At 50.2% G+C, this 25482-nt stretch overlaps 2 protein-coding genes across 20 annotated transcripts in view; both read left to right on the top strand.

Moving 5' to 3' along the window:
- MYO18A (myosin XVIIIA) overlaps positions 1 to 8645 on the top strand; it is a 106074-nt gene extending 97429 nt beyond the window's left edge. For 13 of the 19 annotated variants that reach the window (XM_009189997.4, XM_021928877.2, XM_021928876.2 and 10 more), the window contains 2 exons: positions 1195 to 2468; positions 7253 to 7419. In XM_009189997.4, coding sequence (XP_009188261.2) covers positions 1195 to 2464 — 1270 coding nt within the window. In that variant the 3' untranslated portion in view covers positions 2465 to 2468; positions 7253 to 7419. Of the gene's footprint in view, positions 1 to 1194; positions 2469 to 5756 lie in introns of all 19 variants that reach the window. The other 6 variants (XM_021928886.2, XM_021928884.2, XM_021928885.2 and 3 more) reach the window with 2 other exon arrangements.
- On the top strand, positions 7956 to 8645 carry TIAF1 (TGFB1-induced anti-apoptotic factor 1). The gene is given in 1 exon segment (XM_009190013.4): positions 7956 to 8645. A coding segment is annotated over 1 exon segment (348 nt). The 5' UTR covers positions 7956 to 7967; the 3' UTR covers positions 8316 to 8645.
- Positions 8646 to 25482: the final 16837 nt, after the last annotated feature.

Below are 25482 nucleotides of genomic sequence, written 5' to 3'. Positions count from 1 at the left end.
TGGCATGTGCGTGGGCACAGGAAGAGGCTTAGTTTCTTCTTAGCCAGGGCTGTGTTGCCCTTATTTTTCCCAGGTAATGTTTTCCCATTAGGCTCCAAGCTTTGGTTTGGTGTAGGTTAAATGTCACCTTTGCTTATTCATTCAACAAATGTTGATCAAGCTTCCTGATAGTTCAGACCCTTGGAATCAAGACTGGGATGGGGCACAGGGGACTCTTGATCCCACAGCCCTGGCCAGCTCTGGATCTCTGATATCTTACCATGAATAACAGCAGAAGAGGCACCAGTTCCACTGATTCTTGACCCAGCTACAGGCACATTTCTGTCTTTTTCTGCCCATTCTCTCCTTCCTCTAATCTCTTCACTGCCCCCACTTCTTTCCTCCTAATACCCATCCACTGGGGGAATGTGCTCCCCTGTTTTCTAGCCAGTCATAGTCCTCTGATCATACAGACAGCTACCCCTGGAATCCAGAGCTTCCGCTTCCCCATCTCTTTCCTACTGGCCAGTGTGGCAGCAGGGAGAAAGAACAGCCCTCACCCCCACCCCCAACCACCCCCATAAAGCCATATCCCTGCTCCCCCCACAACATAGAATCCCGACCCCCAACTCAAGCCCATCCTGATCCTCCAGGACACACCCTTCCCCATCCTCTCCCAGAGACAGCAGGTAGACTGGGTTGAAAAAGTAACGTCTCTCCCTCCCTTCTCCAGCTCCTCCAAGGCCCCTTCCCCAAGCCTGGCCCCTCACCAGAAGCACCCAGCAGCCCCCCCTAATTGGTTTAATTTATTCGGCCAAACAACGTTTTGTTATTGCAGATAATGCCGGCTTCCCCGCCCCACTGCTGTGGTTCACCACGGAGTGGCACGAGGCTCCAGGTAGTTGACAATGAAATAAATTGAACTAAACGTTTAGAGGGGGAAAAGTGATGAAATAGAACAATAGTCTAATTTACATGACATTCTCCATGAAGCTATTTTCACTGACGCAAATTATTTTGCTTCATTTCCTCCGACGCTCTCACCACCACTTTGCCAGGGCTGCTGCCGTTTTCTCCTCCTTTTGCCTCCCTCCCCCTGTGTCTTTATTCTCTGGGTTTAATGCTTGTTCCTCTCTCTCTCTCAACCTCCCTCTCTCCCTGCTGCCCTCATCCACGGCTGGTTCTCGCACCCTCCCTCGGAACGGCCCTCAACAGCCACTCTAAGGAGGCCTCAGGGGTGGAGGAGAGGCCATCCTCGGTGGTGAGCTCCCTGAGCTATCGGAAGCGGCTCACCTTGAAGGATTCCATTGGGGGCACCGGGGATGCGGATTCGCTCTTCACCTCCCTTAGCGAGCGGGCGGCCTCCCCAGAGAGGCCCCCTAGGAAGGCCCGTGTGGGCCCCAGGGAGGAGCCAGGCCCGGGCAGGAAGTCCGAGGAGCCGGAGGAGTGTGGCTCTGTCCTCTCAGGGACTGGGGGGCGCGCTGGCCGGGGGCCGGAGAAGCGGTGGGGCTCCGACTTCAGCCGGGCCTCCACCGTCTCTGCACCCGTCAGCCGGGCCTCCTCGGCCACGCGGCGGGGCTCTGGCGAGGACAGGGCTGGCTCTTCCCTGAGTTTCTCGCTGTCGGGCTCGCCTGGTTCCCGCCGCAGCACCTCCCGGCTCGACAGCCTGACCAGGACGCTCAGCCCTTCCCTGAGCCGGGCCTCTGGCCTAGGCCGGGAGAGCCCTGATTCCCGCCTGTCCCTGGGCCGGAGCTGCCTAGAGGAATGGGACGACGGAGCCAGTGTGGCCCTGAGCGAGGCCTGCTCACAGTACAGCCACCCGTCGCTGGCACGCAGTCTGTCGGTGCCACCCCGGCCACGCAGCTCTGCCTCGGCCATGGATGAGCCTCCTAGCTCCAGCGTCCGCTCCGTCAGCCGTCACTCCTACCTGGACCCAGACCTGGAGGCTGCCATCAACGAGGTCTTGAGCTACAAGCCTGTTCCATTCCAGCGGAGCAGCCTGGAGCCCGACTCCGAGGAGGATGACAGGAAGAGCATCCAAAGTGCCCGGAGCGCCCAACTGGACCCCCCGGAGCGAGCTGCCAGCATCCGCCGCTCCGCCTCTGCTGCTGATGTGTCCCGGTCCCGCAGCGGCCGGAAGAGCCGGAGCCGGCGAAGGAGCAGAAGGAGCAGCTCCAGCTCCAGCTCCAGCTCCAGCTCCGAAGCTTCCTCGGAGCACAAGAGGCGGAAGAAGGGGCGCTCTCGGAAGAGCAAGAAATCTAAGTCGAGAAGAAAGAGAACGGAGACGGAGTCTGAGTCCTCCTCGTCGTCATCTAGCGGCTCGACCGTCTCCAGCCACAGCCGCTCCAGTGTGAAGAAGGGCCCAGCTGCAGAAAGTGAAGAGACTGGGCAGACGCACCAGCTGTCGAGGAAGGAGGAAAAGAAGCGCAAGAAGGAGGTGGACAGCCTGATGATGCGGTACCTGTACCGGCCCGAGAGCGACTAGTGCAGTAGGTGGCACCTGGCCTGGGTTCAGCATGGCATGTCCCACCCGGTGTGAACTAACGTGCTCCCTGTCCCACAGGCCGCCACCTTAGCGCCCACGCGCATTCCTCTCGGGCATGCCTGGCCTCGGAGAGCCTCCTGGCTGCCTTGATGCAGGGGCCAGCCAAGCTGGTCAGTCATCCTGAGCCCTGAGCCCCGTCAGCCGAACTCGCTGGTGATGTCATAGCTCCCACTTACAAGACCCTGAACCAGGGACTGTCCTTAATACCTTCCACACTTTAGTCACTTATCCCTCACAGTAACTCCATAACAAAGGTCTGAGTAGCCCTGTTTCATAGAAGATGAAACTAAGGCTTGGAGAGGTTAAGTCACTTGCCATGTGGTCACACACAGCTGGGAAGGGTTGTTGCCAGGGTCTGAATGGGGTCTGCCCAACTCCAACACTCTTGCCCTTACCTACTCCTCCACGCAGCCAGTGCAGAGCACATGGGCAACATGTTTACTGTGTGTGCCCAGCAGCACCCATTCAGGAGCTTTCGTTCATCGCCCCAACAGGCTGGGGGCCAGGAAAGGTCCCAAACTGACACCGCAGCTGTGGTTGGTGCACATCAGTGGCCCTAAGCTATTATTGGGCCTTTTGCTTAGCTCTCCCTCCCCCACCCTGCCCCCTCAAAGCTACCTTCCTCTCTGGCATAGATCTCAAGCCTAGGAGTACAAGGCTCCCAGGGCTACAGCCCACACAGCGCCACACCCTACAGCAGACCCAGGAGATACCTGGCTCTCTCCCCAGCCCTCCCACCAAAGGCCCACACATGGGCGTCACCTCGGTTCTACTCATCTTGTAAGGTTCTAATGAATAGAAATTAGCAGCTGCTGAGTGACAGCCCCCTCCTGGCTCCCCTGCCTCCCCCAGTTCTTCTCCCTGTGGGGAGGGAGATCTAGCAGTTAGGCCTTTTATGCCCACACCCCCACCGTGGAAGAAGGGCAGAGCCTGACTCATTGGAATCCCATTGTTGCCAGTTTCCCTGGTGGGTGGTGACATTTTAGATCACCCTGCTTATGTGAAGCTGTTTTCAGCATGATGCCCTCCCAGGGCAAGCTTGCTGCTTCCCAGGAAGTATGACCCCCGAGTGCAGCCCCCTGGGGCACAGACATTTGTCTTCCAGATGCATGAACTAACACACCTGTCGCATGCTTGTGCTGTGAGCAGCTGGACACCTAGGCTGACTTTGAATGGATTATACCAAAAGGGACTGATGTAAGACCTTTTAAGGAATGGAGCAAGTGGAATGGCTCAGCCCTGCTCTGTCACTTCCCCCATGCAGCAGATGGTTACTGGGTGCTCCAGGAGGAACAGGAAGCATCTCTGTTGTACTAGGGAACCAGTGTTGGCTCCATAGTAAGACAAGAGTTGGCCGAGTGCGGTTGTTCACACCTGTAATCCCAGCACCTTGGGAGGCCGAGGCAGATGGATCACCTGAGGTCAGGAGTTGAGACCAGCCCGGCCAAGATGGTGAAATCCTGTCTCTACTAAAAATACAAAAATTAGCCGGGTGTGGTGGCGCACGTCTATAGTCCCAGCTACTTGGGAGGCAGAGGCAGGAGATCGCTAGAACCCGGGAAGCTCGGAGGTTGCAATGAACCGAGATCGCACCACTGCACTCCAGCCTGGGCGACAGAGCGAGACTCCATCTCAAAAAAAAAAAAAAAAAAAAGACAAGAGTCAAAATATTTGATCAGGCATCTCAGCCTTCCTCTTAGCAGCCCTGCTAAGTGCCCTACACCCCTAGGGCAGGAAGTCAGCTGATGGACCCGGGAGAGAGGTTTGGAAAGCAAAGAGGGCCAGGCCTTTTTGCACACTGCGTCTCAACCCCCAGATGGACATGGGCCTAAAGCTGGGCCATCTCACACTGACTGGCAACTGGCAGATTTCAGACCCCAATGCCATCAGCCCACCATCACCCTTGACCCCACAACCAGCAAGAACAAAAAGACCAAAAGCCTGTTTCTTCCACTAGCCACGAGCACAGTTCCTCTTTTCCACCAGGAAAGCTGTAGTCGTTGTGACACCCTGTATACCACCCCCTCCAAGGAGGATTGGATTCAGTGTTGGTAGAGTGGCACCAAGCCAGAACCTAGTCAACCAACATGGAGCCAGAGGGAGAAGGCCTGGGGAGGGAGAACCTCAGTGGCGCTCAGCATCAACTGGCTTTGGGGTGGAGGCATGGGATGAAGCAGTCTCTTAGCTTCCCATCTGTTGATGAGGACCAGCAAGAATTTACAACAGGAACGCAGCTTCCATAGCACATTCAAGGGAGGGGAGCTGCCGCTCTGGGCTTGCTTGGCGGGAATTAGCTTATGTACCAAATTGTTTGTGACAGTGCTGAGCAGGAGGCACTGGCTTGTGGGGAGGAAGGCTTTTTTAAACAATTTGGTTAAAATGTTCAAATTGCCAACCCTGACTCTTGCCCTGGAGAGGAGGGCAGCTGCCTGCTGTTGACTCCCTGATGGCTGGAGCAGTGGAAGCCACTAAGAATGGCTAACGATCACCCAAGCTACAGGCAAGGGCAATCTCATGTGTCCGCAGCCCAAGGCAGAGAGAGACATGGAGTTTACCACCTCCCCAGCAGCCTCTGCCACTGCCCAGCGTCTTGATGAAACAGTATGGAAACCTGGCTGTCATTTATCCAGGTGTCTGCCTACCTGGCACAGGAATGTGGGCTTGGGGAGTGGAACCCCCACCTTAAAAAGAGGTGAGGCAATGGAAAGGACCAGAGGGCCCTGATTCAGCAATTTACAGCACCTCGGAGCTCGCCAGCAGCCTCTCATTTGCATCTGGATTCTAGCCCTGGCATCTGTCTCACCCCCCTCCACGTACAAAGTAACCCCACTGTCTTTCCACAAAGCCAGGCGCTCGTTAGCCTAACAGCAGACCATAGCCCTCAGTGCCCAGAAATTTTATGTAAAAAATGAGAACCAAACCAGGCTCCCACTAATTTAGAATTGAAACAACCCCAAAGCTAAAATAACCCCAATTTTTTTCTGTGTTACACAGTCATCAGTGAGCTTTATAATTTTGTCCTTACTTTGATAGGTCTATACTTTGTCCTATCAAAGTAAGACTCATTTATGTTCAGTCTAGTTTGTGTTAAATGTGTTTTGTGCTATCCTGATTCCTTTAAAAATGGTAATTCATTCATGAGAAATACGATAAGTATTAACCAGACTGCCCCATTCCTGAACCATTTTGCATAATTGAACATGTATTCTATCAGCCTCTTCCTTTCCCCCAGGGATAGAGACCGACATCTCTTCATACAACCCCTGGGCTCTCGCCCAAGCGAGCAGGAGAATTCAGGTTTGGTCTTGTGTGTGTTTTTTTTTCCTCTCAGGTCATCCAATCGAGTGGCTGGCAGGGTGAAGTCGTCCAAAGTCTTTGAGGTCTAAGAGTCCCAGATTCAAGTTTACATACTGGCTGTGTGGCCTTGAGGAAGATCCTTTCATCTTTTTTTACTGGCTTCCTCGTAATATTTCATAGGGTTATTGTGAACAATAAGATAGCCCATCTCACATGCCTAGGCTGTGTCTTACACAGAGGAGTGCTCAGTGACCAAATCTTGTCCTCTGCATCTCTCACTGCCACCTTGGGAAAAGCTAAGAAGAAGGTTCTTTCTGCAGAACCTTGACGACTCCTCTTTTGGTTTGGGGTTAGAACTTTAAAAGGGCTAGTAAACAAAGGGCCTTTTCGCTTCTTAAGTCAGAATTATAGGCAGCAGGGAACATGGAACTCCTGCTTGCCCAAGTTGGAACCCTAGGATCTGGAGGCAGGGCTGCAGCTCCAGGGACCACGCTCAGTGTGGGGCACCAGTAGGAGAGGAGCCACACTGGGCTGTGTTTTCTCCAGTGGTGTTGAAACGAGAGTGCACTTGAACCGACAGAGGCAGTGGAGGCAGGAGGAGTAGGGAAAGGTGGTCCCAAGGCTTTGGGAGAAAAGAGAAGGTGAATGGAGCTGTGAGATGAGGTCCCCTCTTCCCTGTTCAGTGCCATGATCCTGCTCCATCCGGGGGAAGAGGCCGCTTCACATCCGGGATAGCTGGAGGCCTCCAGAGCCAGTGGCCTGATGAAGACTCTGAGTTATGTTATTGTACCAAGAAAGGGGCTTTTCCCCTTGGGCCACCCTGAAACAGGTCTTCTCAGCCTCTCTTTCCTGAGCCTCCATTTCTTGTTTGTAGATGATGGCATGGTCAAAGGTAAAAATCCTCACAGGCCTCAGGGGAAAGGGTTCAGATCCGGGAGTATTTGACGGGGAAAGGGCCTCCTTCTCAGAAGGAATCTTTTTAGGAATTACTCGCCTAAGAGAGTCCCTACCCTAGACAAGTTGTAATCACCAGACCTCCAGTCTCCAGGCCAATGTGGTTCATGGACTGCCTGCTTCAGAGCCTTCTGGGGAAGGACTGAAAATGCAGAATTCCTGGGTTGTACCCAGGAGCCAGCGATTCAAGGTTTCTAAGAGGAAAGGCCCAGGAGCCTGCATCAGATTCTTATGCACGCTTGAGTCCGAGACTCACTGCTCTCAGCATCCCTTTCCTCGGAGCTTTAAAAGCTTCCAGAGTCGCCTTCCTCTTACCGCTTTGAGTATCTTCCAAGTAAGCCAAGGAAGGTTTTTACTTCACAATGTTTGGCTTTTGGGGAGTGCTCTGACGCAGCTTTGTGGGCCTCCAGAACCAAAGGTGTGAGTGCTTAATGGAGGAGTGTCATTGTCCCTAACCTTATTCCTCTGTCCCTGCAGCCCCACCAGCTACTGGAAGTCCCTTGCCCCTGACCGGTCAGATGATGAACACGACCCTCTCGACAACACCTCCAGACCCCGATACTCCCACAGCTATCTGAGTGACAGCGACACAGAGGCCAAGCTGACGGAGACTAACAAATAGCCCAGGGGAGTAGTTCACAGCCCTTTCACCCCACGGCCTGTGGCTGCCTGGGCACCACTCCCAGGAAGTGGTGGGGCGCCGGTCTCCCCCACCCGACTGCTGATCTGCATGGGAAACACCCTGACCTCCTTCTGTCAGGGGGACGTTCCAGGCTATGGGTGTCTGATGTCTCCACGTGGAAGAGGTGGGGGAAAGAGGAGTTTCTGAAGAGAACTTTTTGCTCCTCTCTGCCTCAAAATGCCAGATTCTTGGCTTCTACCCTGGGCCACCGTGGACAATGGCAGGTGGCCTGGCACTGCATGGCGCCAGCACATTGACCTCCCTCTCAGCTCCCTGCTCAGGGACGGTGGACAGGTTGCCTACTGGGACACTCTAGGTTGCTGGGTCCATGGGGAGGATTGGGGGAGGAGCAGCAATGCCTTCCCTCTCGTGTGGGGTGGGGGCTCTCTTCTTGGTGCCTGCTGTCTTTCTACTTTTTAATTTAAATACCCAACCTCTCCATCACAGCTGCATCCCTGAGAGTGGGAGGGGGCTGCAGGGGTAGCTGGGGCTCCCAAGAATGACTCGGGAATGTCATCTCCATCTTCACCCTTGAGAGAGCAGTCCTTTCTCTGTGCAGCTGGAGACATTGGTGAGCAGAGCTGGGTCTAGGTTCTTACGAATGAGTTCGGGAGGGGCTCTCCGGTACTGCTGGGCTGGGTTGAGCAAGCCTATACAGACAAGTGTGCGTGTGGACCATCCACACCTCCGGCCCCCACCCCACCCTCTTTGTCTCAGCGTGTTATGTGCAATGACCTATTTAAGATAAACCCATTCCAACTACAGCAGTTCAGGGCTGATCCAAGCACTGCCTCCCTCCTGCTCTGTCCAGGTAGCCTGGACCATAAACTCAACTTGAGAGGGAAGACTTGGGGTTGAGGGCTTGTCATCAGAAAAACTGAAGATGGAAGTTTTGGCCATTAGACATGAGTCCTCACTCTGTGTCCTGAGCCCATGTCATTCTTCTTCTTCCAACCTCCCTGCCCCGACACACTTACCCCAGACACAACACCATGTGGTCTGGAGGTCCCAGCCCCCACCCTAAAAAGGTTATCCCTAACAACTCCACCAGACTTGGGAGCCCAAGGGCAGTGCCTGGTGCTGCTCCCATCTGCCACCCCTCTTCTCTCCTGCAATTGGTTTGTACTCACTGGGCTGTGCTCTCCCCTGTTTACCCGATGTATGGAAATAAAGGCCCTTTTCCTCCTGGCTTCGCCAGTTTTCCTGCCTGCTCCTTCAGGCTCAGGTAAAGTCCAGATTGGTCCTGGGGGCGAGTGGGCAGAGGTGGGATTCTGATGGGGACTGTGAGGGCATCACTCTGGTCTCTGGCCTGCTCCCCAAAGTGTCAGACCAGTGCCAGTTAAAGAGCTTGGGCAGCTCATTTTGGGGCAGGGAGAGGTAGTGGGATGAGGGGATTGGCCAAGGAAGACACAAGCCCCACCTTTTATGTGAAGAGCCTAGGGACTGTGATTCAGGTTAGCAAGGGTAGCAGAGTCTCCAAGCCTCATCCTCCCTGGCCTCCACAAGGGAATGTTGAGGTCCCTCTGATTGTTAAATCTTACCAATTACAGAGATTCTATCTTCTCTTCCTCTCTCTCTCTCCTTCTTTCTTTCTTTTTTTTCTTTCTTTTCTTTCTCTCGCTTTCATTCGTTCGTTCATTCTTTTTCTTTCTTTTTGGATTCAAGCCCTTCTCATTAGAACATTTTTTAAAAGCTTAATTTTAGCCATTTCAAAGGTGACTTTTTGATCAAAACTTGGCAGAACTAGCTCAGGCCCACAGGGCAACGTGAGTAGGTTGGGAGTGCTGTCTCTGCCCTGCTCAGTTCCTATCTTCATGCCCCTCTCCGTGCTTTGTTCCTTCATTGACAGCTAAGAGGCAGCTCATGCAGAAAGGCAAGAAACAAACGACACCCCTCCTCCTCTTCTACCTTCTACCTTCTCATTCTGTAATGTGGCCAGTTATAATCCCTGAATGAATAAAGTAGTTTGGACAGATCGGTGGGAAAAGATAGCAAACATCCCAAGTGCCGAGGCTCTGGTAATGTCAGCCCTCCAGAAAGAGTCCAAAAGGGAAGAAGGGAGAAAAGTCTCCCCCAAAATGAATGGGACAGTGTGTGAAGTGGATCCGTCTCGAACGGAGACTGCCCCCTCCACTGCCCCACGATAGAATAGAGAAGAGGATAGAGACAATAGTAAAAGGGAAGTTACTTTTTTTTCTTCTGGAGACAGAGTCTTGCTATGTCACCCAAGCTGGAGTGTAGTGGCGCGATCTCAGCTCACTGCAACCTCCACCTCCCGAGGTTCAAGCGATTCTCCTGCCTCAGCCCCCCGAGTAGCTGGGACTTAACAGACGTGTACCACCACGCCTGGCTAATTTTTGTATTTTTAATAGAGACGGGGTTTCACCATGTTGGGCAGGCTGGTCTCGAACTCCTGACCTCAGGTGATCTGCCTGCCTCGCCTCCCAAAGTGCTAGGATTACAGGCGTGAGCCACTGTGCCCGGCCTAAGTTACTTTTTTTTTTTTTTACAAAAAAATAATTTTAAAAAGGCTGCTAGCTTATGTTCAGTTCTGTCACTCTCATCTTTTATTCCTGTTTTCACATAGCGTGGTACATTTTCTGTTTCTACTAGGAACTAGGGTGACAAACTCCCTGCCACCTTTAGATGAATGCCCAAATCTGTTCGCTCATACTGAGTCAAGCCTCTGGTTAACTGGAAACTCCAACATCAACCTCCAATAACCCGGCCTGGGGTAAAAAGCTTTGTTCAAGTCAGAAAACATATTCATTTGCTTAACAGTTGAGAAATATTTCATGACTGCCTGCTGTGCCTAGGCCCTATTTTGGGTGCTGGTGATGGGTAAGGTCCCTTCCTTCATTAAGTGGAGGGAGGTAGACACAAAATACATGCTGCACCTGCTAGTATGTGTAAGCTTGGAGTAGGTAGAGAGGAACACATCATAGTATCCATCCTCCAGGGATTTGTGGATGAGGGCTGGAGCAGACCCATGTGGAAATAATTACATAAGGCCTAACAAGGACAAAGAAGTTGCTTTGGACTTATTATGGAGGGAGATACTCTCTCTGGCCGGGAGGATTGGGAAAGCCTCTAAAAGGAGCTGCTATTTTGATAGGGACTTGAAAATAGCACTTCCACAGGTAGAGTTGCTGGGAAAGGCATATTGAGAAGAAGAAGAGTTTAAGCAAAGGTCCTGGGGCAAAAGAGAGGTGGTGGTAGAACATGCCACAGGCTGGCTGTGCATTGTCACATGATCAGTGCTTCTCCAAGTTTCAGCTGAGAAGGAGACAATTCCCTTGGCCCCAGAGGAGTCCAGGAGCCTTTAGGGCCACCAAAGCCAATGTTTATTTTGGGTGTACCTTGAAAGCTCTGCTGTTGACCTTACCTGTATGTTCATGGTATCCCTGGTCCTTAAGATGTTGCAGAATGCAAATCTGGCCCTTTGCCAGGCTCAAAGCCAGCCTGCTAGATCCTCCTCTATAACTGCAGATCCCCGGGATTGCTCTGACTCCTGAATGAGAGGCAGGGGCAGGAACCAGTGCCCCTGTGGGACTCCCCATGGTGCCCAGTCTGTGCCCAGAAACAACAGTGGCAGGCAGTGACCCCTAAATGGTCTTCTTTTGTCTTTGTGTCTCCTTGGCAGATTATCCCAGTTGTCCTTCCCCCATCCTCCACCCCCTTGCCTGGTGGCACAGACACTTAGCGATTTGCTCCTTAATTGTCCCCCAGCTAGGCTGCGCAGATGCTGCTCTTTAATCTCTCCTGATAAATGAATCGCACCGCTCCTTTAATCATATGTTCATATCCAAGCCAATTTGAATCAATTTGGCAGGGAGCGTGTTGCAAGAGATGCCATGACTGCTGTTTCTCCCCCAGGGCCCTGGAGCCAGAGCAGCTGCTGTCCTTACCCTCAGCAAAGAGCCCAGGAGGCCCATCCAGGGAAAGGATCACCTACCTGAATAGTGGGGACTTTTCAAAGTCATTTAATTCGTTCCTGACCTCCAAGCAGGCCATGTGGGACTAGAGGGAGATGGATTCCCAAAGGCCTCAGAAGTGGGAGGGGGATCAGTCCCTTGCCTGCCTTGGTCACTGAATAAAGGGCCCCATTATCATCCCTGGGAGAAAGTACTGCCTTAAATCTAACCCTAATCTCTTCTGTTCCCTGTTCATTTCCACTGCACCGGATCTCTGGGAAGCTGGAACACTTCATCACCTTTTTTATAGCAACACATTCCAGACAAGTCTATGGTAATTTGTCCTTGCTTGCTTCTACTGGCGGCCACCCCGACTCCTTCCATCTTTCCCTAGGACATATTTTCTAAAACCTCCAGCCTAGTGGGCAGTCCAACACGTTTGGTAATGTACCAAGCTCTTCTGCCTTTGAGGCTGCTGCCTTTTCACCTCCAGAGTGGTGCCCATGTGCAGTAGGGAAAACAAAGCAAAAATAGACAAAACCTGCCAAACTAGTTCTGCTTCTAGCACTGCGACCTTGGAGAAGGGGCTTAACCTGTCAGGCCTCAGTTTCCCCAACTGTGAAACAAGGTAGTACTGCTGGCAAGAAACTTCTGGCTTCTAAATTCAGAGCTCCTTACCGCAGCCAAAAGAATCTCCCACGCCCTCCCCCTTCATCCCGCTAGTGAGGAACTGGAGGGACTGATGGGTGGTGCCAGTGGGGCTTCGAGATCCGGGTGCTGTGGAAGAAACGTCGCACATTCTCCATCGGGAGTTAGTTTACATTCAGCCACTCGGTTGAATCTCAAGGTCCTCTCATTTCCTCTTCCCTAGTCCGCTCTGCCAGTCCAGGCGGTGCCCGATCATTCACTGGGAAACCGAACGCTCATTAGCATATTCATAGATATTTGCATATCCCCTGTTCTTTGGCGTGCGTAGCCCTCTGGTCCCGCCCCTGCCTGGAGGGTCTTTACGCACTTCCCAGAAGCCACGCCCCTTAAAAGGGCAATGGGTTTTCAAAGCCCCTGACGGGCCGCCCATCTGCATTGCCCTTTTAATGATTACAGCGGCATTAGGACCGGTCTACTCTCCCAGCAACCCAGAAATACTGTTTCCCGCCACTTGGAAGTCTTCGGCCTGAGCTGAGGCCCAGGGCCAGTGACTGGGACTGAGAGGCCCCTTCCTACCCTGTCAGTAGTGAGAGGAGGGTTATAAGACCAACAATTGGCGGGGCGTGGTGGCTCACGCCTGTAATCCCAGCACTTTTAAGAGGCAGAGGCGGGTGGATCACCTGAGGTCAGGAGCTCGAGACCAGCCTGGCCAACATGGTGAAACCCCGTCTCAACTTAAAAAAATACAAAAATTAGCCGGGCGTGGTGGCAGGCACCTGTAATCCGAGCTACTTGGGGGGCCGAGGCAGGAGGATGGCTTGAACCCGGGAGGCAGAGATTGCAGTGAGCCGAGATCATGCCATTGCACTCTGGCCTGGGGGACAAGAGCAAGACTTAGTCTCAAAAAAAAAAAGGTCAAAAACAGTTCCCATTTGTTGAGCACTTACTACGATGCCCACTAGGCTTATGCACTTTGCCCTACAGAATTTCATTTCACCTCCATCACAACTCTGTGACGACGTCATCCTGGAGAGAAAACTGAGTCTGAGGGGTGATGTCATCTTTCTAAGCAGAGTCCTCAACTTGCTTCCAGCAGCTGGCCAAGCGTCTCCTAACTATTCTGGCCTTGGCAGAGGATGCAGTGAGAGGCAAGAAAGCAAAGAATCACTGCCGTAGTCCTCATCTCAAATCGCGTGTGCTTGGCATTCACCAAGGCCTGGCCTCAGAAAGGAAACGCTTCTTGGCAATTTTGGGGGAAAATATCTACTTCACATTTGCGTCGCTCTTCACAATTTTCAGAGCATCCCCCATACATTATCACATTTTCACTTCACTCCCACTGTGCCAGCAATATGAAAAACAGTTCCACATCGCTCAGAATGCATATTTTAAGCTATATTCACTTCAGTCTAATTTCATTACAGTACAACAACAATCCAGACCATTCCCTGCTATTTGATCTGGGAGGAAAGATTTCCAGAGCAGTAGCCATTTTGGAGTTAACAAGGATGCTGGATGTGTTTAGAAGGAATTTGTACAGAGAAATTGAGTCTTCTGTAGTGTGAGCCCCAGTGATGGGTCATATACATAAGGGAAATTCCAAAAAGAGTGCTTTTTGGACTTCAGTGCTTTGCGACTGAAGTCAGTGACATAAATCCCCCAGTGGAATACTTATATGTGCAGATAGAATTTGCTGTAGATATCAAAAGTCAGCTATGACAGTTTTACCAAAAAAGAAAATTCAAAAAGGATATTATGTTTTGACACTATCCAACCAAATTATATTTGAAGTGGCTTAAGAGTCAAAGAGTTTCCACATTTTAATAAATTTTTATATGTTTTGTGCCACATCTATGATCTGACTAGATTAGGAAAAGCAGCAAATGGATTTGGGAAAGAGAGGACACTAGGGAATTTGAAAATGGAAATTAAGAAAAAAAAAGAGTTAAGGCTGAGGTGGGTGGATCACCTGGGGTCAGGAGTTCAAGACCAGCCTGGCCAACATGGTGAAACCCCGTCTCTACTAAAAATACAAAAATTAGGCTGAGCGCGGTGGCTCACGCCTGTAATCCCAGCACTTTGGGAGGCCGAGGCAGGCGGATCACGAGGTCAGGAGATCAAGACCATCCTGGCTAACATGGTAAAACCTCGTCTCTACTAAAAAAAATTCAAAAGATTAGCCAGGCGTGGTGGTGGGCGCCTGTAGTCCCAGCTACTTGGGAGGCTGAGGCAAGAGAATGGCATGAACCCAGGAGGTGGCATGAACCCAGGAGGTGGAGCTTGCAGTGAGCAGAGATCGCACCACTGCACTCCAGCCCAGGTGACACAGCAAGACTCTGTCTCAAAAAAAAAAAAAAAAAAAAATTAGCTGAGTGTGGTGGTAGGAACCTGTAATCCCAGCTACTCAAGAGGCTGAGGCAGGAGAATCACTTGAATCTGGAAGGCGGAGATTGCAGTCAGCCAAGATCATGCCATTGCACTCCAGCCTGGGCGATGGGTGAGACTCTGTCTCAAAAGAAAAAAAAGAGTTAAAAAAAAATCTCTGTATGGGGAAGATATAGCCAATAGCTTCGGAAACATTAGGACTTTGAAAGATAGGTGAGTGACAGGCAGCCAGGCAAATATAAAATTGTATGTGATGAAAGAGGTCTCATGGCTCATCTTAACCCTGGGACCTGGCATCAATTGTAGGTTGGCACCCTTGCTTGAGGACTGCTGGGGGCCTACTGTCCAAGGAAGAGTGACCCTAGTGAGTGCACTCCCTGGTAGGTTCTGCCCTGGAAGCACAGGTCTCATGGCCTGCCTTTGTGGGTTCCGGAGCACATCTGTGGGAGCTACTGTTTCTGGTGGAAACATACTCAGTCACTGGGCAGGTTTTAATAGTAGAAAGGAGCTTCTTCTCCCAGGAACTGACAAAATAAGCCTAGAGAACCAACTAGAAAGTGAGGCAGTCTTACAGCTCTGTTAATGGGTTCCTAAGGTTACTTATAGACATGACAAAAGTAGATGGGAAAACACAGATCAATAAATAAATATTAGAAGGGACCTCTGAAAACTGCAAGTAGTTTTACTTGGGGATGTGGGGTTACAGATGAAGTAGTGTGCTTTCAATACCAAGTTTTCATACAGTTTTTAAAAGTCAGTACAGATGTGTGTAGCAACACCAAAGAAGGCCCCAAAGTGTCATATTAGCTTGAGTATAAGAGTCACTTCTTTCCCAACATTTCATATACAGAAATCATAGCAGGCAGTGGGCGGGGGTTGATAAACCGTGTGGCAAAGCTGCTTAGAAACTGCTTAGATCCCTTGCTCAGGGAAAACCATTCTTAAAGCAGCAGGCTTCTCTTGGCATGGCTGAGAGGGAAGCTGGAAGAGGAACAGATTGGAGGGTGGAACATGAACAGGGTATTTAGGGGAGGCGAGCAGGGCGGATGAGACAAGAGCATCTAGACCAAGCCCTCCCATGCAGCTGGGAGCCCTGCAGGTGATGGGTTGAGGTGAGGATGTTTTTGTTAAAGGGACTGGCAGTAGGGTTGGGCTGAGGAGAAGCCAAGAGTTGAGAGGGTCATTTAGGATATCTGTGTCATAGTGATACACTTCTTTTTTTTTTTTTTTTAAGATCTGCAAGCAGGGGGACATGGCTTACTGGCCAGACTTTGTGCCTGGCTGGTAGATTTGTGCTTCTAACACATGGTTCCATCTGAGAAGGTATAGCCCCTTAGGGAAGTGTTGTTGCCAAGTTGAGTGACCAGTGAGTTTCTCTGAGAAATTGGAAAATGCGGGATCCCTAGTAAAATGGGAAACTCGGGGGTTGAGGCATCCTGGAAGGTCTGGGAGGAGCAAGTCCCCTGGGGTGTTGGTGTGATCTCCCTCTCCCTCCTCACCCCCAACTCCTTGCTCCCCAGTAGAAATCAGCTACAAATCTCAGCTTGTTGGGAACAGATGGCCTTGGCTGACGAATAAACCACCGCAGGCTGCTCCACCTGTTCTCAGGCTGGAATAATCAGCTCGAGACAAACATCAGCGCTGAAATAACTCATGGCAGCGGGTGATGCGCAGGCACTGATTCCAAAAATCTCTTAAACAGCCCCTCCAACTCTCTCCCCTCCCCAGCCCCTAGAGGCCATGGGGGAAGGTAATGGAACACAAAAGACAGAGAGCGCCCCAAACTGAGCAGGAGGCCGGAGCTGGTAGTGCCACCAGCGGAAATGGGTGGAGGACAGGGCTGAGATATGTGGTGGAGTGGGGACATCCACTTCAGTGGGGCAGGAAATCATTTCTCAGGAGCACGTAGAGAACATGGGCATTCCTGTGTTGGTCCATGGCCAAGGCTGAGGAGACTCAACTAGTCCGGGATGGTAGCTCCCTGAGAATTTAGGATTCATTTGATTTGTTCATTAAAGGAGTGAACTGCAAGTAGGGTCAAGCTACCAGGGAATCTCTCAGCAGCTCACACAGTTCTGGCAGCAACCACTGGGGTCTTCTCCCGCTCCCTCTGTCGATGGGTGTCTGGGTGCCCACAGTTGTACAGATTTGTGTTCAGCCTCCCCCAATTCCCGATGAACTCAGCTGGGCTAACGTTCCCTGGCACTAGCAGATGAGCCCGTCGGAGGAGTGACAGTGCAGGGAAGCAGTGGTGATGGGCAGTGGGGGATGCCAACTGAGATGGGGGTCTGAATCCCTGTGGAGCTGGTCAGGAGAGGGCAGGGAGGCAGAGAAGAAGCTGACTGTTTGCATTGGTTGCCTCAGGCAGCTGGCTCCCTCAGTCTGGCCTCCAGGCCTGGTACACAAAGCAGAGGACTCCAGAGGCTGTGTGGGCTTACAGCGAAGCAGCTTGAAGAGCCCTCCAAACCCCAAGTTGCATTTTTAAGTGCCAGTTATTCTTTCCCCAGTGTCCTGCCTAGGGCCCAGGACATTGGAGACTGAGCCCTCCCCTCTTATTTAGGGTCCTGCAAACCTGTTCTCCTCCAAGCTGGTTCTGCCCACAGAGGTGCCGAGGTAGCGCCTGTCCTCGTAAGTGGCTGGCTCTGAGGTTCTCACCCCTGGCTGTTTCGGTTTATATACAAAAAGTTTAAAAAAATAGTATAATGAATGAACCTGTTGATATGGTTTGGCTGTGTCCCCACCCAAATCTCATCTTTAATTGTAGTTCCCATAATCCCCATGTGTTGTGAGAGGGACCTGGTGGGAGGTAATTGAATCATGGGGGCGGTTACCCCCATGCTGTTCTTGTGGTAGTGAGTGAGTTCTCACGAGATCTGATGGTCTTGTAAGGGACTTTTCCACTCTTCGCTCTGCACTCATTCTCTCTCCTGCCACCCTGTGAAGAGATGCCTTCCATCATGATTGTAGGTTTCCTGAGGTATTCCCCAGTCATGCAGAACTGTGAGTCAATTAAACCTTTCTTTATAAATTACCCAGTCTCGGATATTTCTTCATAGCAGTGTGAGACTGGACTAATACACCTGTTTTACCCATCAAGCAGCTTCAACAGTTATCACACCTCAGGAGGCTGAGATGGGAGGATTCCTTGAGTCCAGGAGTTCAAATTCAGCCTGGGAAACACAGTGAGACCCCCGTATCTTAAAATATATATATAATTTAATTTTTTTTTTGAGACGGAGTCTCATTCTGTTGCCCAGGCTGGAGCACAGTGGCACGATCTCAGCTTACTGCAGCCTCTGCCTCCCAGGTTCAAGTGATCCTCCTGCCTCAGCCTCCTGAGTAGCTGTGATTACAAGCACATGCCACCATGCCTGGCTAATTCTTGTATTTTTTTTAGTAGAGACGGAGTTTCACCATGTTGGCCAGGCTGGTCTCCAACTCCTAACTTCAGGCGATCCACCCGCCTCAGCCTCCCAAAGTGCTGGGATTACAGGCATGAGCCACCATGCCGTCCTTAATGTAATTTAAAATAAGAAAAATTAAAACAGTTATCAACAGGGAATCTTGCTTCATTGGCAACCCTGCCCACTTCCCCATTCTCTTCACTGTATTATTTTGAAGCTGACAGACATGATGTCATTTCACCAGGAAATAGTTGAGTATTCCTCAAAGAAAAGAAAATGAGGCCAGGCACGGTGACTTACATCTGTAATCCCAACAGTTTGGAAGACCAAGGCAAGCAGATCACTTGAGCCCAGGAGTTTGAGACCAGCCTGGGCAACATAGGGAGACCCCATCTCTACAAAAAATAAAAATAATTAGCTAGGTTGAGGTAGAAGGATCACCTGGGAGGTCAAGGCTGCAGTGACCTGTGATAGCACCGTTGCACTTCAGCACTTCAGCACTTCAGCACTTCAGCCTGGGCAACAGAGTGAGAGGATGTCTTGAAAAGAAAAGAAAAGAGAAAAAAATAAAAGAAAATAAAAGGACTTTTTTTTTTTTTAAGATGGAGTCTCGCTCTGTCACCAGGCTGGAGTGCAGTGGCGTGATCTCGGCTCACTGCAACCTCTGCCTCCTGGGTTCAAGCGAGCCTCCTGCCTCAGCTTCCCAAGTAGCTGGGACTATAGGCACATGTCACCATGCCCAGCTAATTCTTAGTATTTTTCAGTAGAGACGGGGTTTCACCATGTTAGCCATGATAGTCTCCATCTCTTGACGTCATGATCCGCTCCCCTCGGCCTCGCAAAGTGCTGGGATTACAGGCATGAGCCACCGCGCCCGGCCGACTTTTTTTTTTTTTAATAGAGACAAGATCTTGCTCTTTTGTCCTGGCTGGAGGGCAATGGCATGATCATAGCTCACTGCAGCCTCAAACGCCTGGTCTCAAGTGATCCTCCCACCTTGGCCACCCAAAGCACTGGGATTACAGATGTGTGACATCACACCCAGCCAGAAAATGACTCTTCAAAAAACATAATCACAATACTCTTATCACACCTAAAAAAGATCAATAATTCCTTAATACAAAATATCCAATGTTTAAACTTCCCTGATTTTATTATATATTATATATATTTTAAATTTTACATTTTATAATATATATTATATATTTATGTAAAATATATAATATATATTTTAAAATTGGTCTGTTTAGGATCCAAATAAAATTGAAGAGCTTTTTAAAAAATATGGTGCCTAGGGCCTTCTCCCGCGGCGATTCTGATTTAATTGGTCTTGGGTGGGTCCCAAGCATCATCTTTTTAAAGCTCCCCAGGTGGTTATAATGTGCAGCCAGGGTTGAAAAATGCTCTGCCTTTCCCCCTACCAGCTTCCCGCCAACTCCTCCATGTTCGTGCTGTTAAATACTTCTCCCTGTTTCTGATCAGCTGATCAGGCAGCTCCCAGAGCTGCTCAGATCAGGTGAGGGCTGCCCATCTTCTCCAGGTTCCTCTTTCAAGGTGGGTGCTAACTCTCTGTGAACACAGCATTCCCTTTCCCTCCAGATTCTCATACCACGTGCACCTGTTCCTATTTCTTTCTCCCCTAATAGACCTGGTGCTTGTTCCTGCCTTGCAAGTATAGCAGATTTTTTTTTTTTCTTTTTGCCTGAAAATAGCAAAATTCCTGCCTCAGGAAAAACTGAGAACTTCCTTGGGGGCTGTACTCACTTGGCTGCTCCAACGCCTCAGTGCGGTGCTGGAGCTGAGCATAGGGCCTGCTGGTGGTCTTGGCAGCAGATGTAAGGGAACCCAGGGATTCGAGTGGGACTCGAACCTGGCACATTTCGGGGAATCTAAGAAACTTTTCTCTCCTGAAGATGTTGGCCCCAGGAGCATTTTGGAGAGTGATGCCCGCATCCCCAGCTCTGTGCCTTTGCTCGCAGCTATGAGCCTGCCTTCCCACGGCTGCTGTTTCCGTTCTCCAGCCCTCAACCCCTTCACTCCACTTGCCTTTTGAACTTGTTCCTCTCTCCCATGCCACCCCCACTCCATGCATCACTGAATGTTGGTGAAACAAATCTAGTCTAAAATAATGAGCAAACAACTACCCCGATGCTTGGGGGCAGGCTGGGCAGGGGCTGGGGGAAGGGGTAGGAGCTGAATCATTTATAAAGCTTAATAAAGATGCAGATGAGCAGTGCTAACTAGGAACCCCAGAGCTGGGCTTATTCATTATTCAAAGTTATGTAAATATCATGGGTCCTGCCTGTTAGAATCCCACCCCTTGTCTCTGCAGCTCCTCCAGGGCTGACAGATCCAGCCCACCTTGGTCCTCCCCCATTCTCCCTAATCCAGGTGCCTGCATTATCCCTGCCTTAGGCCCAGATATTTATTTCAGACCCTACCCCCAGGGTAATAAAAATCTTAGACCCCCCTTTCTAGCCAACAGTAGTCCAGAAGTTTTGAGGGGAGGCCCTGGGCTTCAGATGAGCCTCTACAGGCCCAAATAGTGGAGCTTCTCATTTTTTAAAAAAGATTTCCAAGGAAAGAATGTAAGTGTGCTTATCTACATGTTTTAGTATCTCACAAATCTACCTAATGGGATGGATTTCCTGAAGTGTAACTTTAATCCCTCTTGCTGCACTAAAAGCCCACCACTTAAAAAACCAAATTCTCTTTCCATCACTCTCCTGAGAAGAAAATGCAGGCATGGAGTTACTTTGCAGCCAACTGTCTCCAGACTGACTCAGCCATGTTGCCGCCTCTGGCCTTTCTAGATAGTTGACTCTCCTTCCTGGGTACACTCACATTCCTTAAGCTCTAAAACCCATTCTGGGATGCCAAACTCTGCTGGGGTCTAAACTGGTACTGAGGATAGTATATACCTCCTCCTCTCCCTACCACGATCCCTGACTGGTACTTCACAATCGCCTGGGTCTTAGAACTCAAATTACTTTGCCCTGACTCTCCTCCCTCTTTGCCAGTCTTTCCCGATTTCCCCACCATCTCCTCATCTTTTGGCGAGGCTGATATGAAAAATTGGGTCAGAGTCACGAAGGCATCGATTGCCTCTGCTCTCCCTTCTTTCCTGGCCTGGCTTTCTTTCCTCCCGCCCCCAATCTATTTTCAGCCTGCCTCTGCTTTCCTCAGTCTGCTTGCCAACCAGGCCAGCCTGTTTCTCTTCGTTGCCCTTATCTCTCCCCTGCAGGCTGTGCAGACCCCAGCTGCCCTTCCGGAGGTCTCTCTTCTTGCCTGCCCGATTGATTTTGATTTTCTTCCATCTTGAAGATCTGTACGGCGCGTCTGAAAGGGGATGTCTGGCCACGCTCAGGCAGAAGGGAAGCAGAGAAAGAATACTGGTTGGTCTGCTTTGGAAAATCCTTTGATATAACTGAAACCCTCAAGTTGTCCTGGGACTCCTTCTACAATGACTTTTGCTTTCCTCTAGGCCCAGAGACTGTTCCCAACATCTCCTCTACTATCCCACCCCACCCCACCTAAGAATGGCTGGTTTCCTCCTACTTGGGCACTCTGGGCCCATTTCCTTTGGTCTTAGGGGTGCGTGGCATCCCTGGGGGTCCTGGCCTGCCTCGTGGTCTGCACATTGCCAGTCTCTACTTTCCCAGCTTCTTGTCTCTCTCCCTTCTTCGCTGGCCCCATCCATCCCCCGACGCCCATCCTCCCTCACTCACCCCCCTGCCTCCTCCCACTCTTTCCTGGGCTCATCTGGAGAGGCCTCCACCAGCTGAGGCAGGACTTGGGAGCAGCCCCCACTCGTCCTTTCTCAGCCTCCGGGAGACACTGGTCCCTCCTTTAGCTGCCACCAACAAGCTGAATAAGGCTGGATATTTTGGAAGGGGAGCTGCAGCTGGCTGGGGGAGGGGGTGGCACTGAGAAGCCAGAGGGAACTGCGGGCAGCTGTGGGGTGAGAGGGGGCATTCTGAGCATCTTAGCTTCCCAACTTTCTTGGCTTGGGAGCTGGTGGAATCTTATTCTGGTCTTTCTCTGTGTCTCACTTGTCTGTCCCCGCCAGTGATAACACAATATCTTGCTTTACAACTCATCACATTCTTTCACTTGTGTCCAAAGGCCTGCATGGCTCACTCCTTCTCCTTCAAGTCTGCTCGAAGGCCCTCCTCTGTGAGTCCTCCTCTGACCACCCACCTGAAAGGTCAGACCCTCCCCCAGCTTTCCTTGTCACCTCCTCATCACCTGCCTCTGTTTTGTCCCCAAAGCATTTATCACCTTCTAATTTATAATTACTCACGTGAATTGCCTATGTGTCTCCTTCTCACTGGACTGTAAGCTTCGTAAGAATGAGATTTTTTTTTTAGGCCAGGTGCAGTGAGTGGCTCACACCTATAATCTCAACACTTTGGGAGGCCAAGGCGAGTGGATCACTTGAGGCCAGGAGTTCAAGACCAGCCTGGCCAACATAGCGAAACCCCGTCTCTACTAAAAAAAAAAAAAAAAAGCAGAAAAATTAGCCAGGCGTGGTGGCACATGCCTGTAATCCCAGCTACTCAGAGGGCTGAGACAGGAGAATCACTTGAACCCAGGAGTTGGAGGTTGCAGCGAGCTGAGGTTGCACCACTGCACTCCAGTCTGGGCAACAGAGTGAGACTGTGTCTCAAAAAAATTTTTTTTTTAAATGAGATTTTTAAAAAAATTATGGTGGAAAACACGTAACGAAATTGACCATCTTAACCACTTTTAAGTGTACAGCTAAGTGGCATTAAGTACATTCACATTGTTGTGCAACCAATCTACAGAACTCCTTTCATCTTGCAAAACTGAAAATCTGTACCCATTAAACAAATCCCCATTTCCTCCTCCTCCCAGATCCTGGCAACCGCTATTTACTTTCTGTCTCAATGACTCTGACTACTCTAGATACCTCATATGTATGAAGTGAAATAATACTACTTGTCTTTTTGCGACTGGCTTATTTCACTTAGCATAATGTCCTCAAGTTTAATCCATGTGGTAGCATGTATCTGAATTCCCTTTATTTATATATTTATTTATTTATTTATTTTAGACAGGATCTTGCTCTGCCGCTTGGCTCACTGCAACCTCCACCTCCCAGGTTCAATTGATTCTCATGCCTCAGCCTCCCAAGTAGCTGGAATTACAGGCTTGTGCCACCACACCTGGCTAATTTTTTTTTCCTCGCTCTGTTGCCAGGCTGGAGTGCAGTGGCACAATCTTGGTTCACTGCAACCTCTGCCTCCTGGGTTCAAGCAATTATCCTGCCTCAGCCTCCCGAGTAGCTGGGACTACAGGTGTGTGCCACCACACCTGGCTAATTTTTGTACTTTTAGTAGAGACAGGGTTTCACCATGTTGGCCAGGATGGTCTCGATCTCTTGACCTCCTGCTCCACCTGCCTCAGCCTCCCAAAGTGCTGGGATTACAGGCGTGAGCCACTGCACCCTGCCTAATTTTTGTATTTTTAGTAGAGACAGGGTTTCGCCATGATGGCCAAGCTGGCCTCCAACTCCTGGACTCAAGTGATCTACCTGCCCTCGGCCTCCCAAAGTTCTGGGATTACAGGTGTGAGCCACTGTGCCCAGCCAGAATTCCCTTTATTTCTAAGGCTGAATAACATTACATTGTATGTACATACCACATATTGTTTATCCATTCATCCATCCATGGACGCCTCAGTTGTTTCTACCTCTTGGCCATCGTGAATAATGCCGCTCTGAACAGGGGTGTATAAATAACTCTTTGAGATCCTGTTTTCCGTTCTTTTGGGCATATACCAGAAGTGTAATTGCTGGATCATATGGTAATTCTATTTTTAATTTTTTGAGGAACAACCATGCTGTTTTAGAACAGGGATTTTTATCTGTTTTATTCACTGATGCATCTATGGTGCCTACATAGTGCCTGGCACATAATAGAGGCTCACTCAATATTTGTGTTTTGAACAAATGCATGAATGAATGATCTTATTTGATCCTCACACACCCCTGTGGAGCTGGTCAGCATTATTATGCCCATTTACAGATATAATACTCCCATTTTACAGAGGCTGAGGTTCAGGGAACCATCTGAGATCACACAAAAAGCAGATTTGGCGTGGGGTTGACAGGTTTGGCTGGCATTTTTTTTTTTTTTAAGACTGAGTCTCGCTGTGTCACCTAGGCTAGAGTGCAGTGGCGCTGTCTCGGCTCACTGCATCCTCTGCCTCCTGGGTTCAAGTTATTCTCCTGCCTCAGCCTCCTGAGTAGCTGGAACTACAGGCGCTCGCCACCATGCCCAACTAATTTTTGTGTTTTTAGTAGAGACGGGGTTTCGTCACATTGGCCAGGCTGGTCTCAAACTGCTGACCTCAGGTGATCCACCCCCCTCAGCCTCCCAAAGTGTTGGGATGACAGGCGTGAGCCACAGCGCCTGGCCTTGGTTACTTTTTATAACACACTGGAGAATTAGTGCTAATACACATGCCTAGGACCTTAAGGACTCAGGCAGTTGAAGAGCCATTTCCTCTGTGTTGTATTTCCTTTGGAGCTATTTGTACTGTCATTCTCACTGCCTGCTCCTCCCCACTCTGTGATTCCCCCTAACACATCCTGCCCGCCCAGTCCCAGTTTTTCTCTCTAGAGCATTTTAACTCCTGTTCTGGGGCGGAGCTGGCCCAATCTGGAGATCCTCCAGGTGGATTTCATCTGAGTGCATCCAAACTTGCTCGAGTCCCTGTTTCCACCCCTCACCCCTCCACCCACCCTGGGATGGTTACAAGCCTGTTCCCTTCCAAAGCAATTAGTGCAAGGAGGCCAGCCGACTCGGTGCTAATGCTGTTTCATTAAGTGGGAGCAATCCTAATGATAATAAAATGGCACATTTAACATTCAAACATTGAACAGGGTTTCTAAGCGAGTGTGTCTCTCTCTTTCTTTCTGGTATAACAGCTCCATCTTCATAAGGACCTGACAATACACCTTAATGAGAGACTGGGGAGCTGAGCATCTTCACACAACCAGAAAGGGGGTGAGGAGGAGACAAAGAATCCAGAGAAAGGGGGTGCAGCGCATTGAGGGGATAAAGACTCCAAGGGTTCCTGGGTTAATGGATTCTGTGGTGCTGATTTAGACAATTAGAGCCTGGAAGAAATGAGGTCACACAGAAAAGAAAGCCCACTACAGACTTAATGCAGGGCAGTTATTTATTTGTTCAACAAATATTTATTGTTCACCGAAGATGAACCAGATTTTATGGGCATTTGTGACGGAGGCTGGCCTTAGCTTTAGGAAAAGGAACTCCAAGAGCAGTAGTGATCTCTCAGATCATCTTGTTCACCCTCCTCGGGGGAGATTTAGTCAAAAATCCATCCCAAGCTCTTCAAATATCCCAACGAAGAGATTGATTTATTTATTTACTTATTTTTTTATTTTTATTTTTATTTTTTTGATACAGCGTATCACTCTTGTTGCCCAGGCTGGAGTGCAATGGCACAATCTCGGCTCACTGCAATCTCCGCCTCCCGGGTTCAAGTGATTCTCCTGCCTCAGTCTCCCAGGTCACCTCTGGTAGAGGTGAACCTACCCACAGAAATGAGCTCATTTGTTTAAACGAGCTGGGATTACAGGCATGCGCCACCACACCCGGCTAATTTTGTATTTTTAGTAGA

This window comes from Papio anubis, chromosome 17 (genome assembly GCF_008728515.1).
Source record: "Papio anubis isolate 15944 chromosome 17, Panubis1.0, whole genome shotgun sequence".
In the NCBI taxonomy this organism is placed as follows: domain Eukaryota; kingdom Metazoa; phylum Chordata; class Mammalia; order Primates; family Cercopithecidae; genus Papio; species Papio anubis.
This window is presented reverse-complemented; position numbering and strand designations above follow the sequence as displayed.